Source organism: Echinops telfairi, unplaced genomic scaffold (genome assembly GCF_000313985.2).
Source record: "Echinops telfairi isolate 266 unplaced genomic scaffold, ASM31398v2 ScPeMD7_29;HRSCAF=101, whole genome shotgun sequence".
Lineage (NCBI taxonomy): Eukaryota > Metazoa > Chordata > Mammalia > Afrosoricida > Tenrecidae > Echinops > Echinops telfairi.
This window is the reverse complement of record NW_022103926.1, coordinates 8,337,948-8,350,290: the sequence shown is the minus strand read 5'-3', so window position 1 is coordinate 8,350,290 and position 12,343 is coordinate 8,337,948. Positions and strand designations below refer to the sequence as shown.

Genomic DNA, 12,343 nt, shown 5'->3' with positions numbered 1-12,343 from the left:
AGCCTGGCCCGGGGAGCCTCTCCCTGCATACAGGACACAGCTGGCCAGCCCAGGGGGAGGTCTTGCTTAAGATAGTTCTTCCCAGAAATAGCTGTCTGGAGGGTCCCAGGGGGAGCAGGCTCAGCAGGATGGCCAGGTTGGGCTTCCTGGGCCCTGCCCACCCCCCAGTGGGCCTCAGTTTCCCCAGGAGGGATCCCTCTTCCCCAGGGCAGCAGGACCCAGCCATCACCCCCTCCTCTGCCTGAGTCCAGCCTCCAGGAGTGTGCCTCCTGCAGGCGCCACCGTATCAAGCTGCATCAAAGGGGAGCTGACTGTCTCCCACTGGCCCTCGCCTGACCCCGGGGAGAGCTGGCCTGCCAAAAACCTCCCTCCCCTCCCAGCCACTTGAAACCCACCACCCCCTCCTCCCACCGCTCCGGAGCCTGGCAGGCGCCCACCCTGGCGTCCAGATGGTTCCCAGCGCTATCTGCTGTCTGGCCTGGCCCTGCCCCACGTCTCCCTGGACGTCTGAGTGCCCTGTCCCCGGAGTCCTCTCCTGACTCAGCTCCTGGACCCAGAGCTTTCCCAGGGTCCCTCGGCTCAATCTGGCCCAGGCCTGGCCCCTTCTCTTCCCTTCAGCCTTCGGGCATCACCTGCCCACGCCCACAGTGCCTGCTCCTACCTCCTGATGCCACTCTGCGATTTCTTCAGGAGACACCACGGAGACGCCCAAGCTCAGCAGGGCTGTTCTTACGGCTGCCTCTCCCCCACCCACCCCCATCCTGTGAGCCAGGCTACCGAGCCATGCTGGCCTCCTCTCTGTCCAGACCCACATGCTGATTCAGCCCTCCTGACTGTCCCCTGCCTGAGACCACTGCCCCTCAAAGCCTCCCTCCACTCACCAGTTGCCTTCTAGCCCAAGAACAGGCTGCCAATCAGATAATGTTGCCTCCTCAGATGAAAAACCAACCAAAGGCAGGGCCATCATGCTGAGTCTGATTCATCGCGTTGCTACGAGTAAGGACCCATTTGAAGGCCCATAGGAACCGCACAGCATCCTGATGAGTCGGAATCAACTCAATGACAACTCCATGTAAAGAAGACCCAAGTGCTCACCTTCGGATCAATAGGAACATCCTGGAATGCCTGATCTGGGCAAGGGTTCCATCTTGCTTGGATTCACCATCAGTGCTCATAGAAGCAGCGGTCGCCATCCAACAGTGCGTGGCACTGGCTACATCTGCTGCACACGACCTCTTTCAAGGTCGGAAAAGCAAGGCGGTTACTTTGAGGACGCAGGTGCTCCTGAGCCAAGCCAATCAGTGCCCTCCTATGCGTGTGCAGGTCGGACACTGAACAAGGAAGGCCGAGGAAGAATCAGGGCATCTGAATTGCGGTGCTGGTGAAGAATATTGGAAGTGCTACTCGGGGCCGTTCTGGGCTGCCCTGTCGGGTCGCTGTGAGTCAGAATTGATTCAATGGCAGGGAGTTTGGTTTGGGTTTACATAGGCCTAACTTGCACACTGTCGGTTTTCCCTCTATTGTCTGTCTTCTGGAAAGCTTTGTGTCATTATTTTTAAAATGCATGACCTTATTTTACTTTTAAGCCACTACTGTAGTTTTGTTCAGTAAAATAGTTCTTTTTTTTTTCAAAAGAGAGAGAACTATGAACTGCCAGGAGAACAAACACATCTGTCTCGCGAGAAATAAGGGCAGCGTGCTCCTGAGAGGCAAGGAGGATAAGACTTCGTTTTACATACTTTGGACATGTTGTCAGGAGAGACGGAGTCCCTGGAGAAGGACATCATGCGTGGTCAAGGGGAGGGACAGCGAAGAAGAGGAAGACCTTGACCGAGATGCATGGACCCAGTGGCTATAACGCTGGGCTCAGACACATGAGCCGTTGGGAGGTGGGCGCAGGACCGGGCAGGGTTTTGTTCGGTTGTGCAGGGGGTTAGGATGGCTCAGAATGGATTCCATAGCCCCTAACAACAGCACACCTTTATTAAACACAAATACCCTGGTATGGGAAGCTGTTCTCTCTTGACCCAGCCTCCAGGTATGTGTACAGTGAACCCTCGTTTATCGCGGTTAATCGGTTCTAGACCCAACCGTGATAAATGAAATTCTGCGAAGTAGGATTCCTTATTTGTAAATCAAATTTTCTGTAGTTAGAGCATAGAGGACATGAAAAAACACCCTTTAGTCACCATTACACTCGTATTACCCAATTTATTAAACGAAAAAGGGAAAATACAGTAAAACATTTTGGACATTACAATGATCATTTATTATTTATTATATTATTTATGGCATCAAGCGTGTTCAGTATGAGCCAATCAGTGGCAGTAATGACAGAGCATGAGCTGTTATGCAAAAACCGCGATAGAGTGAAGCTGCGGAAGTCGAAGCGCGAAGTGGCGAGGGTTCACTGTACACACGTTTCTAGGTGATGTGTCTCTCTCTCCCTTCCCCGAAAGGATTCTGTGCTTTTCAATTTATATCATGTCAAGGCGGCAGCTTGGGCCTCCTGGAAGGACTCGGGTCACATGACTTTGAAAAGATCTTTGTGTTTGGGGGACAAACAAAGTTGGCAGGGGCAAGAACAAGGCAGGGGGGTGGATGGGGTAAAGGTCCCCCCCTGAGAGTCTACACGGTCCTCGCAACTTCTTCTTAAGCCCCCAAGACTGTCCTGGGTCCTTCTCGAAAAATCCATCAAGATTTGAGATGCGCCAGAACTATAACCTGCTCAGCCTTGGATTGAACTGGCCCAAGTGTCTTCAGAAGCCCCTGTTTAGGTGGGACCTTTGTTTTGAGGGTGCCCCAAAGAACTAAGACAAGTAGATTGTTGAGAAAACTTGTCTGCAGCCACCCACTGATGGCACAGATATATGTAACGGCCTTTTATCCGGAGTAAACCCATGCACCTTGGTACTGGAGGCCCTAGAACCTACACTTTGTGACTCACCTTAGTTTTGAAACCAGGATGATTGGGGGTGGGGTGGGGGGATGGGGCTGAAGAGGCAAGGAAGGGTTCATTTTATATTTTGCTCAGGGGAGTTTTTGTGAACGGTGGCGGAATGTTTGGGGTGCAAGGATGTTTGCACAACGGGAGGAATGTCGTCCAGTCACTATTGTACACATGGACATGGCTCAGATGGCCTAAGTTTTGCTACGTGTATTTTCACAACAATAAGAATAAATCTAAAGATGGCTACAAATATAAAATTAGCATTCCTTAAAAAAAAAATTTACCTCTACCCAGGGGTACTATGGATGCCGCCTACAGGCTGCTGAATTTGTGCCCAGACTGCTGAAGGGGACACGTGGACACACTCCAGGTCGCGCCCTGGCCCCGCCCCCATCCACGAGCGGGACCTTAGCTCCGCCCCCGCACCGGTCCCGCGGGCCCTCGCTATTGGGTCTGCCCTAGAACGCCGCGAAGCGACCGGTTCCTCATTGGTCACTTTTTCTTCTGGCGTTGCCGGCACAACAACTGCCACGTGCTCGACCGTGGAGCCTGCTCATTGGTCCGCAAGTTAAACCGCCTCTGCGTCTGCCCCGCCCAGGCATCGGGCCCACTTCTTTCATTGGCTACCAGGCCCCACGGTCCCGCCTTCCAAACGGCGCACCCGACATGGATTGGCGGAGGGTCAGGATGAGGCGGGACTCGGAAGCGGATTAAAGAGTGGGCTTCAGGCCCCATCACGCGTGCCTCAGAAGGCGCCATGGCGTGGCAGGGCGTGGCGGCCGAGTTCCTGCAGGTCCCCACGGTGACGCGAGCCTACACAGCGGCCTGTATTCTCACCACTGCTGCCGTGGTGAGCCAGCTGGGGGAGGGCAGGGCGGGACGGGGCAACGTCGCCATGGTGACGGCCAGGTCTGACAGCCCCTGACTGTGCCCGCCCGGGTTCCGCAGCAGTTGGATCTCCTGAGCCCCTTCCAGCTCTACTTCAACCCGCACCTCGTGTTCCGGAAGTTCCAGGTGCGGCCGCCCCGCCCCGCCGCACCCCCTTCGCCTTGCCCAACCTCACCCTCGCCCCTCTGCTCGCTTCCAGAACAGCCCTGCAGCCCGCCCCCCCACTTTCGCCCTGCCCCCGTAGCCCCACGCTTACAGCCCCCAGATGCCAGGCTGCAGCCCCATTTCAGCAGCACGCCCCGCCCCTGCCCGCCTTGCAGGTGTGGCGGCTGATCACCAGCTTCCTCTTCTTTGGGCCCCTGGGATTTAGCTTCTTCTTCAACATGCTGTTCGTGTATCCTAAACCCTGGCCGGCCGGGCGGGCTGTGCGGGCAGGGGAAACTAAGGCAGGCGCGCAGCGCAGCGCTTCCTATACTGGCGCCCAGGTTCCGCTACTGTCGCTTGCTGGAGGAGGGCTCGTTCAGAGGCCGCACTGCCGACTTCGTGGTCATGCTCCTCTTCGGGGGCGTCCTCATGACGGTATCCTTCCGGGGGCTCGCCCTCATACCCTTGGGCCAGGCGTGGCTCTGTGGGAAAGGCCAACCCAGGCTGCGCCCTGGATGCTGGTGGAGCACGGGCCAGATTTTTGGGGGGGCGGGGGCGGTTTGATAACCAAAGGCGCCCAGCAGCGGGGAAATACAAAACTCACAGCCATCGATTCATTGAACAGGGTAGAACTGCCCTGGTGAGTTTCCTCTGGGAGGGAGTAGAAAGCCGGTATCTTTCTGGAGGAGGGGCTGAAGGTCTGCTCCCAGGGCAGGGGAGGAGGGTTCACTGAGTCAAGACCCGAGGCTCCAAGGGGCAGGACAGGACAGGCGGTTGCCCCCTGACCCATTGACTCGGGCACAGCTGCTGGGGCTGCTGGGCGGCCTGTTCTTCCTGAGCCAGGCCCTGGTGGCCATGCTGGTGTACGTGTGGAGTCGGCGCAGCCCGAGCATCAGGGTCAACCTCTTCGGGCTCCTCACCATCCAGGCACCTTTCCTGCCCTGGGCACTCCTGGGCTTCTCGCTGCTACTGGGCAACTCCATCCTAGTGGATCTGCTGGGTGAGCCGAGTGGAGGGCCAAGGGCCCTCATGAGCACCCAAGCCCCCGCCTCTGCCCCCAACACCCTCAAACCTGCCCTCAGCTTCACCTTTGGGATCAGCCCAGCCAGGGACTTCCCCGAGAACGGCCCTGGCCGTCCTGTGCAGGTGGTCTTGTCCCTCCCCAGGGATCACTGTGGGCCACGTCTACTACTTCCTGGAGGACGTGTTTCCCAACCAGCCTGGAGGCAAGAGGCTGCTGCTGACCCCCAACTTCCTGTGAGTACTGGGGGCACCTGGCCACCACCACCTACTTCTGGGCCTGGTGGGGTGGTACTTGGCTTAGCTTGGCATGAATGCTCCCAGGAAGCTGCTGCTAGACACCCCAGAGGAGGACCCCAACTACCAGCCCCTTCCAGAAGAGCAGCAGTGACATCCTGGGGCAGCCCCCACCCTGAATAAACAGTGACCTGCAGCCTCTCAGCCGTGTCGTGGTGTCCTGTGCACCCCGGCTGCCCCGTCCTCTCCTGTGGAGCCAGGCTGCCCTGAGCCCTGATGAGGGTGGCTGCCTGCCGTGCTTTCGCAGAGCCTCGCCCTGGCTTGTGGCGCCTTCAGGGGCCTTCGGCAGGTCTCACCTGGTTGCGTGTGGCCGGGTCACTTTGCTCAGCAGCCCACCTCCTCCAGGCTCACTTTGCCACTTAGCCAGTGGGTGCCACCGAGGCCTCATGGGGTCCTTCACCCTATGACTCCGAGCTCAGAGAACGTGCCACCTTGGTAGAGCGTGGGTAGGCCAGGCCGATACTGGGCAGTGAAGCCCCTGCCCATTCGAGTAAGCTCTGGTTGCCATTGGCTAAGTGGTGGTCAAGTGGTCTTGGCTGGCTCTCCTGCTATCCCGACACTTAATGCCTGTGCCCCAGGCGACCTGCCCCCTCCTCTTCTGTGAAGACAGGCGGGGCATATGCTCAGCTCACCAGAGCCGCAGCCAGGCCAGGGGCCTCAGGAGGGAGATTTTTTTATACTACATGTGCCTGTGGGCCGACACTGGGTCAGTGCCACTCCCCACAGCCTGGGCTGGGGGCTGCAGCCCCGGATGAAACAGCCAGGCCCTGGGATGTGTGAGACTTGCTACTTGCCATAGCCGGACAGAGCAGGATTCTACAATGGGTGCCCTGGCCTATGCTGGCTGTGGAGGTCTGCTGTCCTGGGGCTCTGGGGCTTTGACTGGCAGGTAGGCATGTGTGCTGTGAGGTACTGAGAAGCCAGCTGGACCGGGGGCCACAGCGGGTGTGCCTGCTGGAAGCCAGGCCCAGTCGCAGCCCCCCAACTCATATCTGATCACATTACTAAGAGACAGGCAAGGTGACCTATATTGCCTTTTATTGAAAAAGTGTTGCCCCACCCCCACCCCCCACCTCAGGGCTCCTATAGAAAAACTAAACACAGCTCAAAATGAGGCCCTGACCCTGAGCCTGAGGGTTGGGATGTATGTGTGTGTGAGAGAGAGAGAAGGGGGGATGGGGGCGGGAATTTCAGCACCACATGGCTGTCTTGCCTCTCCTTGCTCAGAAGGTTCTTGGTGGCGGCAGTGTGGTCTCCTTGTCGCTGCAGTGGGTGCCCTTGCCAAGGTGTCACCAGGCTGGGGCAGTGTTGGCCAGACGCCGCATCCGTCTAAGAAGGAAAGGGCAGTGAGCTGGGCACTGCCCACTGCAGGTCCCCTGCCTCTCCAGCCCACAAGCAATCAGGGCTCTGAGGGTGGTGTTGCCCGGGGCCCTGCATCTGGCATGGGGTCGCCTCCCTAAGATCGTAGGCCCAAGGTCAGTGTGTGTGTGTGTGTGTGTGCAATTGGTGTGTGTACCTTGTGTTCCGGTCCTGGTCCCGAATCTTCTTCTCCATCTCTGCATCGGTCAGCGTCTCCAGCAGTGGGCACCACTGGTCAGCATCGCCAGTGTTCCGGATAGCGATCTCCACTGTGGGCAGGGGGTTCTCACTATGGAAGTGGGGAAGGGCTGAGGTGGGTCACTCAGACTCCACTGTGTAGGGCATACCCCCAACAGGACCCATCAGGGTTCCTAGGCTTGGGGGAGGAGGACACACCACTGGGCTGCCCACCCCTGAGCTCTGTGCATGGCGGCCCTTCCTGCGGTCACAGTCTGTCACTGAGAGGCCCGGTGAACAGAGGCTGAACTAGAGACCGTTACTGACTCCTTGGCCACGGGCGCTAGTCGGTCCTGAGGGCTCCAATGGTCTGGACAGTGTGGTGGAGAGGGTGCCAAGTGGCTGCCCACCAGACACATGGATAGCAGGATCCATCTGTCCCACCCAGGGATGGGCCGCAGCCCGCTAGGCCCTAAAGGTGAGCCCCCACTCATACCCCAGGTTTTCACCACATGCCTATGAGGCAGGGAGCACTTCTGGGGGGGGCTGTGAGTAGCCATCTCACCGTCTGAGCTTGCGCCCAAGGGGCTAGAATAGCCAGTTCCCCAACATGCCCAATGGCAGCTGCCCGTGTCCCCTCTGTGGAGCTGGCCCGGGCCGTGGTGGGGCCTGGACACAGCTCGAGCTGCTGGCTCAGAGTGTGAGCCTGGGCGACACCAGGCAGGCGGGCTCGGCAGCTCTTGCCTGATGCAGCAGCCCAAACACCGTCCATCACCTGGCACAGCCGCGCTCCTGAGGGATGGGAGGGAGCCACAGCCAGGTTGAGGGGTAAATGTGCTCGTCCTGAACCTCCTGGGGGCTCCTCCCTGACTGGGGAGGAATCCCCAGTGGGTCTTCCTTTAGGACCCACCCACGCAGGGCCTGGAGCAGAGCCCCCTCCTCAGTAGAGGCGAAGGGAAGCTGCCCACCCAGAGAAATAGGAAGTCTTGTCCAAGCAGGGCAGAAGACCCGTCTGTCTTCTCCAAGAACTAATGCTGGAACCACGGAGCCTCCCTCCACAAGGGTGCGGCTCCCCCTACCTCACACCACACGCAAAACGGAGGCCGGCGGATGAAGTGCCTAAACACACAAGCCCGACGCCATCGACCTGAGTGGAAGGTGCAGGCGCACATCACGACGGGGGGGTTGGCAACAGCGTCTGCCGAGAGACGCACAGGAAGAAAAGCCGAGGTGCCGGGCTTCACCACAGAGAGATACTTGCTTCTCAACACCCACACAATCACGGGCTCTCGTGTCCACAATCCTAGGAGCCCTGCCTGGTGGCAAACTGGTTTGTGCTGGGCTGGGCACCCAGGTCAGTGGTTCGATCCTCGGCCGTGGATATGCACAGCGGCTGGGCTCTGACCACCAGCCTCCAGTTGGGACCACGTGTAGACCCCAAGGTCACGGGAAGACAAAATGCAGTGAGAACGTGGTGACAGACTTGAACAGTTACTTCTCCAGTGAAATCGTACGAAAGACCAGTGAGCCTGTGACAAAGGTTCTCCTTAACAACAAAGATGCCAGCGCCCCATCCGTCCGCCCCAGGCTGGCGAGACTGAAGGAGGGACGCGGGAGTGTCAGCAAGTCTGGTGGAAGCAGGGCCCCGACGGTGGGGAGGCAGTGGAGCGCAGGGGCTGGAAAACGGGCTGGCGCTTCCACCGGGGGTGGCGTGTGGGTTACCACGTGGCCCAGCAATTCAGCTCCCCGAGAAAAGGGAACACCGCCTCACACAAGACAGCCAGCAGCACCCTGACCTCACAGCACCCCTAAGGTGGGAAGCCCATTAGCTGAGAATAGGTAAGTAAAAAGGGGCCTGGCCATATCAGGGCGCACTCCCTCCCCAAACAAACTCACTGCTCAGGAGTTGATGCCAACTCACAGCAACCCTACGGGACAGTGTAGAACCGCCCCAGGCTAACTCCTTAAGGGAGCAGAACCCCGGACCTTCTCCTGCAGAGCGGCAGCTGTTTTCAGACTGCTGCTCCCGAGGTTAGCAGCCCAACACATATCCACTAAGCCATCAGGCTGTAAGGGAACACTCCTCCGCTTCGGGATAATCTTCCAATACGCCTGCAGTGGAGGAGCCCACGGTCACTGGAAGACACAAGGCCCGACTGCACGACAGCTCAGGTGGCAAAGCACACCAGAACAGGCAGCCCCCGAGACAGAAATGGGCCGTGGGGTCAGCGGGAGGGATGGCCCTGTGACAAGCCTACAGTGGCGGCAGGTTTATCACCGACGATGGCACTGCAAAGCACTGAGCGTACATGGTAACGGTGCCCCTTAAGGGATCACGGCTGCAGCTTTTAAACAACCTGTTGTAAAAATTCGCCCACCGTAATGCCAGGCCAGGACTAACCTTTATGGCCCACCCATATGCACCGAAACTGATCCCCAGCCTGCTCCTGAGACTGTCCTAGGCCACGGTCCCCACTCCCAGGTCCAGGGTCCTGAGCCCTTACCCTGCAGCTGCCCCAGAACACATGCTGGCAGGGGTGCTGGTGTGAGGGGCTCCGGAACCCATCCACAGTCGGTGTCCAGAAACATGCTGTCCGCTTGCCTCCCTATAGGAGGCCCTAGTGTGTGGCCGGGCAGACACCAGGCCCCATGTCAAGCTGCCGAGAGCAGGACACATCATCGAGGCTGGGAGACCGGGGTGGGGGTGGGGGTGCCCCGTGCCAGCCTCACCCCAGGTCCTGTGAGACATCCCAGCCTCAGTGCAACTGCTGGGGCGAGGTCGCCTGTGGAGCCTGCTGGACCCCCGCCCAGTCACTGCTCAGCCCCAGACACAACTGCTCCCGCTCAGAGTAACAGGATCAGCAGTGAGGCCTGGGTGTGGGGGCTGTTTCTGGGAAACAGATGAATCACAGCCGTTGTCTCAAGCACATGAGCCCTCCTGTCTGCGGTTGGCTGGATCCCTGAGCCTTGGCCCGCCTGTCACATGTGTCTTCTGACACTGAGGGGCACCAGGGCTCCGTGGTCCATCCCCATCCCCTCCTCCGCCCCCCCCAACCCTGGCTCACAGGAACTAGTGCTTAGAGGACACAGCTGGCTGCCTGTTCACACCCACGATTCTCAGCAGGGGCCAGCTGGCCCAAGGGCTGCTCCTCCACTGCTCCCTGAGCTGCTGAAGGAACGAGCAAGATGAGGAACAGCAGCAGCTCTGGGCTCCTTCCACAGTGTGCCTGCCTGCAGGCCGTGCATGTGCCCATGTTGAGCTGTGAGGGTGCCGGGGACAGATGGCCCCAGGGAAAGGCCAGATGGACAGGATGAAGGGGTTCCGAGGGGGTGAGGTGCCGGGAAGTTCTCTTGTGAGGGGGAGAGGCGCCTGTCTCTAGTCTGAGGGAGCACATGCCCAGAGCCCCCAACATGGAGAAAGGTCTCCCTGAGATGCTGTGCAGCAGACACGTCAGGAGTGTGGTCTTCGGGACACCCAAGTTAACTGCCTTGACAGAGGTCAAGAAAACATTGTGCACATCCTGCTTTGGAGGGTGGTGACGGGTCTTGAAAGCTTGTGAGTGGCCACCTCAGAGGCAACTACTGGTCTCTCCTCGTCTAGAGGAAAGGAGAGTGGCGAACACCCAGACACGGGGAGCAATCAGTCCGAAGGACCCGCAGCCCACACAAACATCAGCTTCCACAACCCTGAGACCACAAGAGCCTAGAGGGTCCCGGCTAGCACTCTCAGCTGCGCTGAAAGGGAAGACAGCAGAGCAGGGGTCCTCAAACTTTTTAAACGGGGCCAGTCACTGTCCCTCAGACCCGTTGGAGAATCAGACTATAGTTTAAAAAAAAACTATGAACAAATTCCTATACACACTGCACATATCTTATTTTGAAGTTAAAAAAAGCAACACAGGGTAAAAACACCTGGTGGGCCGGATAAATGTCCCCGGCAGGACGCATGTGGCCTGCGGGCCGTAGTTTGAGGAGCCCTGCATTAGAGGATCCTGGATCAAGTGGGAGAAAACTGGACAAAAGGCCAGGTTTAGTGGCCTGAGATGGGTGGAAACCCTGAGATGAAGCCCTTAGTCACCCTTCAGGGCAGGAACTGGGCTCACCTTGAAGCCCAATTGTCAGCCACACAATAGGTCTGAAAGGGGGCAAATAATCCGAGAGAGAAAAAGACCTTGGACCAACCAACCATCTGAGAGCCAAAGGGCAGTGCTTACCCCAGGTCAGGGGCTAGGGAAGGAGGAAGGATGGAAAGGGAGCAGTGGGATGAGGGGGGTCGGCTGTGGGGACGGCTGTCAGTGACTGGAAACACGAGACTGGCTGATCTGTCCTGTTAGCTATCCAACTCACCATACAAACCCCAACCATACAAACCAACAGAAGCAATTCAAAAAGGAAGGCAGCAACAGAGGTGGGGGGGGTGGCTGTCCTACCTGAAGGCGTACGTTTTCTGGTGCCAGCTCAGCTGTCCCCGGATGCTGTAGGCGATGGTGGTGACAAACTCGCCCCCCAGGCCGAGTTCTGAGCACAGCTTCAGTGCAAACTTCTCAGGCGAGTTCTCCTTCTCTGACATGTCCCACTCAAACTGGTCCACCAGGGAAATGTTGCCCACGTGGATGTTCAGCTGGGGGGCGGGCACGCAACCAGGGTCAGGGTCTGACCAGCCACCCTCCCTACCCACCAGGCACCAGCTGGGACCTGGGAAAGAGCTTGATTTCCCCACCTGCAAAACAGGCCCCGGAGGCTGCAGAGAGGGGGAAGCCTGGCCATGGAGGCCCCGGCTGGCTCATGATGCGGGTCCCGTAGCCTACTGGCTCTCAGCACAAAGAGCTCCTCCTGCCTCAGGGCTGGGACCCCATCTTTCTATTGTCTCGGCAGGCAGGCAGGGCTCAGGGTCCCTGAGCGCACGTCTCCCTCCCTCCAGGGCTATGGAGGAGCTTCCACCTGCCCCACCGTGCAGGCCCACCCGAGACCCTAGGCTCCTGGGAGGGGAGGGGAACAGCGGGCCGCAGGAGCAGATGGTGGGCTGGGGGCTGTGCTGAGCAACCTTGATGATGACACGCTGGTCCGACTGGTCCTCCAGGATGCTGTCCGTGGGGTACGACTCGATCTGCTGCCGGATAGCCGAGGCAATGGCCGGCACGAAGGTCAGCGGGTTCAAGTCCAGGTCATCACACAGGATCTCTGAGAACATCTCGGGGGTCATCAGCTTCTCTGTGGTCAGGGGACAAGGAGGCCACTGATGCTCAGGGCCTGGGCACCTGGATGCCCCTCCCATTCCTCATCTGCCATGTAGGCTGGGGACACCAGGGTGGCCCTCATGGATGGGGGAGGGAGATGTGACACAAGTCAGGACAGCCCCCCACAGGGTACAGCTGGCTTGACTCCTGCCGGCAAAGCTGCTCAGAGAAACACCAGCACCTGGCCCTCCCTCTGTGGCTAGGGTTTAGGGCTAGCTCCCCTTGCCTGCTCCTCTGGGGACCCACACTGTGCTGCATGGCACGGCAGGGG

At 58.8% G+C, this 12,343-nt stretch overlaps 2 protein-coding genes across 2 annotated transcripts in view; one reads left to right on the top strand and one right to left on the bottom strand.

Moving 5' to 3' along the window:
* The first annotated feature begins 3,707 nt into the window (after window positions 1–3,707).
* Window positions 3,708–5,443, top strand: DERL3 (derlin 3). The gene is made up of 7 exons (XM_004716342.4): window positions 3,708–3,800; window positions 3,899–3,964; window positions 4,159–4,232; window positions 4,324–4,417; window positions 4,787–4,982; window positions 5,149–5,239; window positions 5,327–5,443. Exons 1-7 carry the CDS (start codon window positions 3,708–3,710, stop codon window positions 5,391–5,393), a joined length of 681 nt encoding a protein of 226 aa, XP_004716399.2. The 3' UTR covers window positions 5,394–5,443.
* An 877-nt stretch (window positions 5,444–6,320) lies between these two features.
* The window catches only part of SMARCB1 (SWI/SNF related, matrix associated, actin dependent regulator of chromatin, subfamily b, member 1), a 15,316-nt gene continuing 9,293 nt past the window's right edge, over window positions 6,321–12,343 (bottom strand). The window contains exons 5-8 of the mRNA XM_013008246.2: window positions 11,880–12,046; window positions 11,266–11,456; window positions 6,816–6,947; window positions 6,321–6,628 (exon numbers count right to left, since the gene is read on the bottom strand). Of these exons, the coding sequence (XP_012863700.1) occupies window positions 6,589–6,628; window positions 6,816–6,947; window positions 11,266–11,456; window positions 11,880–12,046 (530 nt within the window). The 3' untranslated portion in view covers window positions 6,321–6,588. The remainder of the gene's footprint in view (window positions 6,629–6,815; window positions 6,948–11,265; window positions 11,457–11,879; window positions 12,047–12,343) is intronic.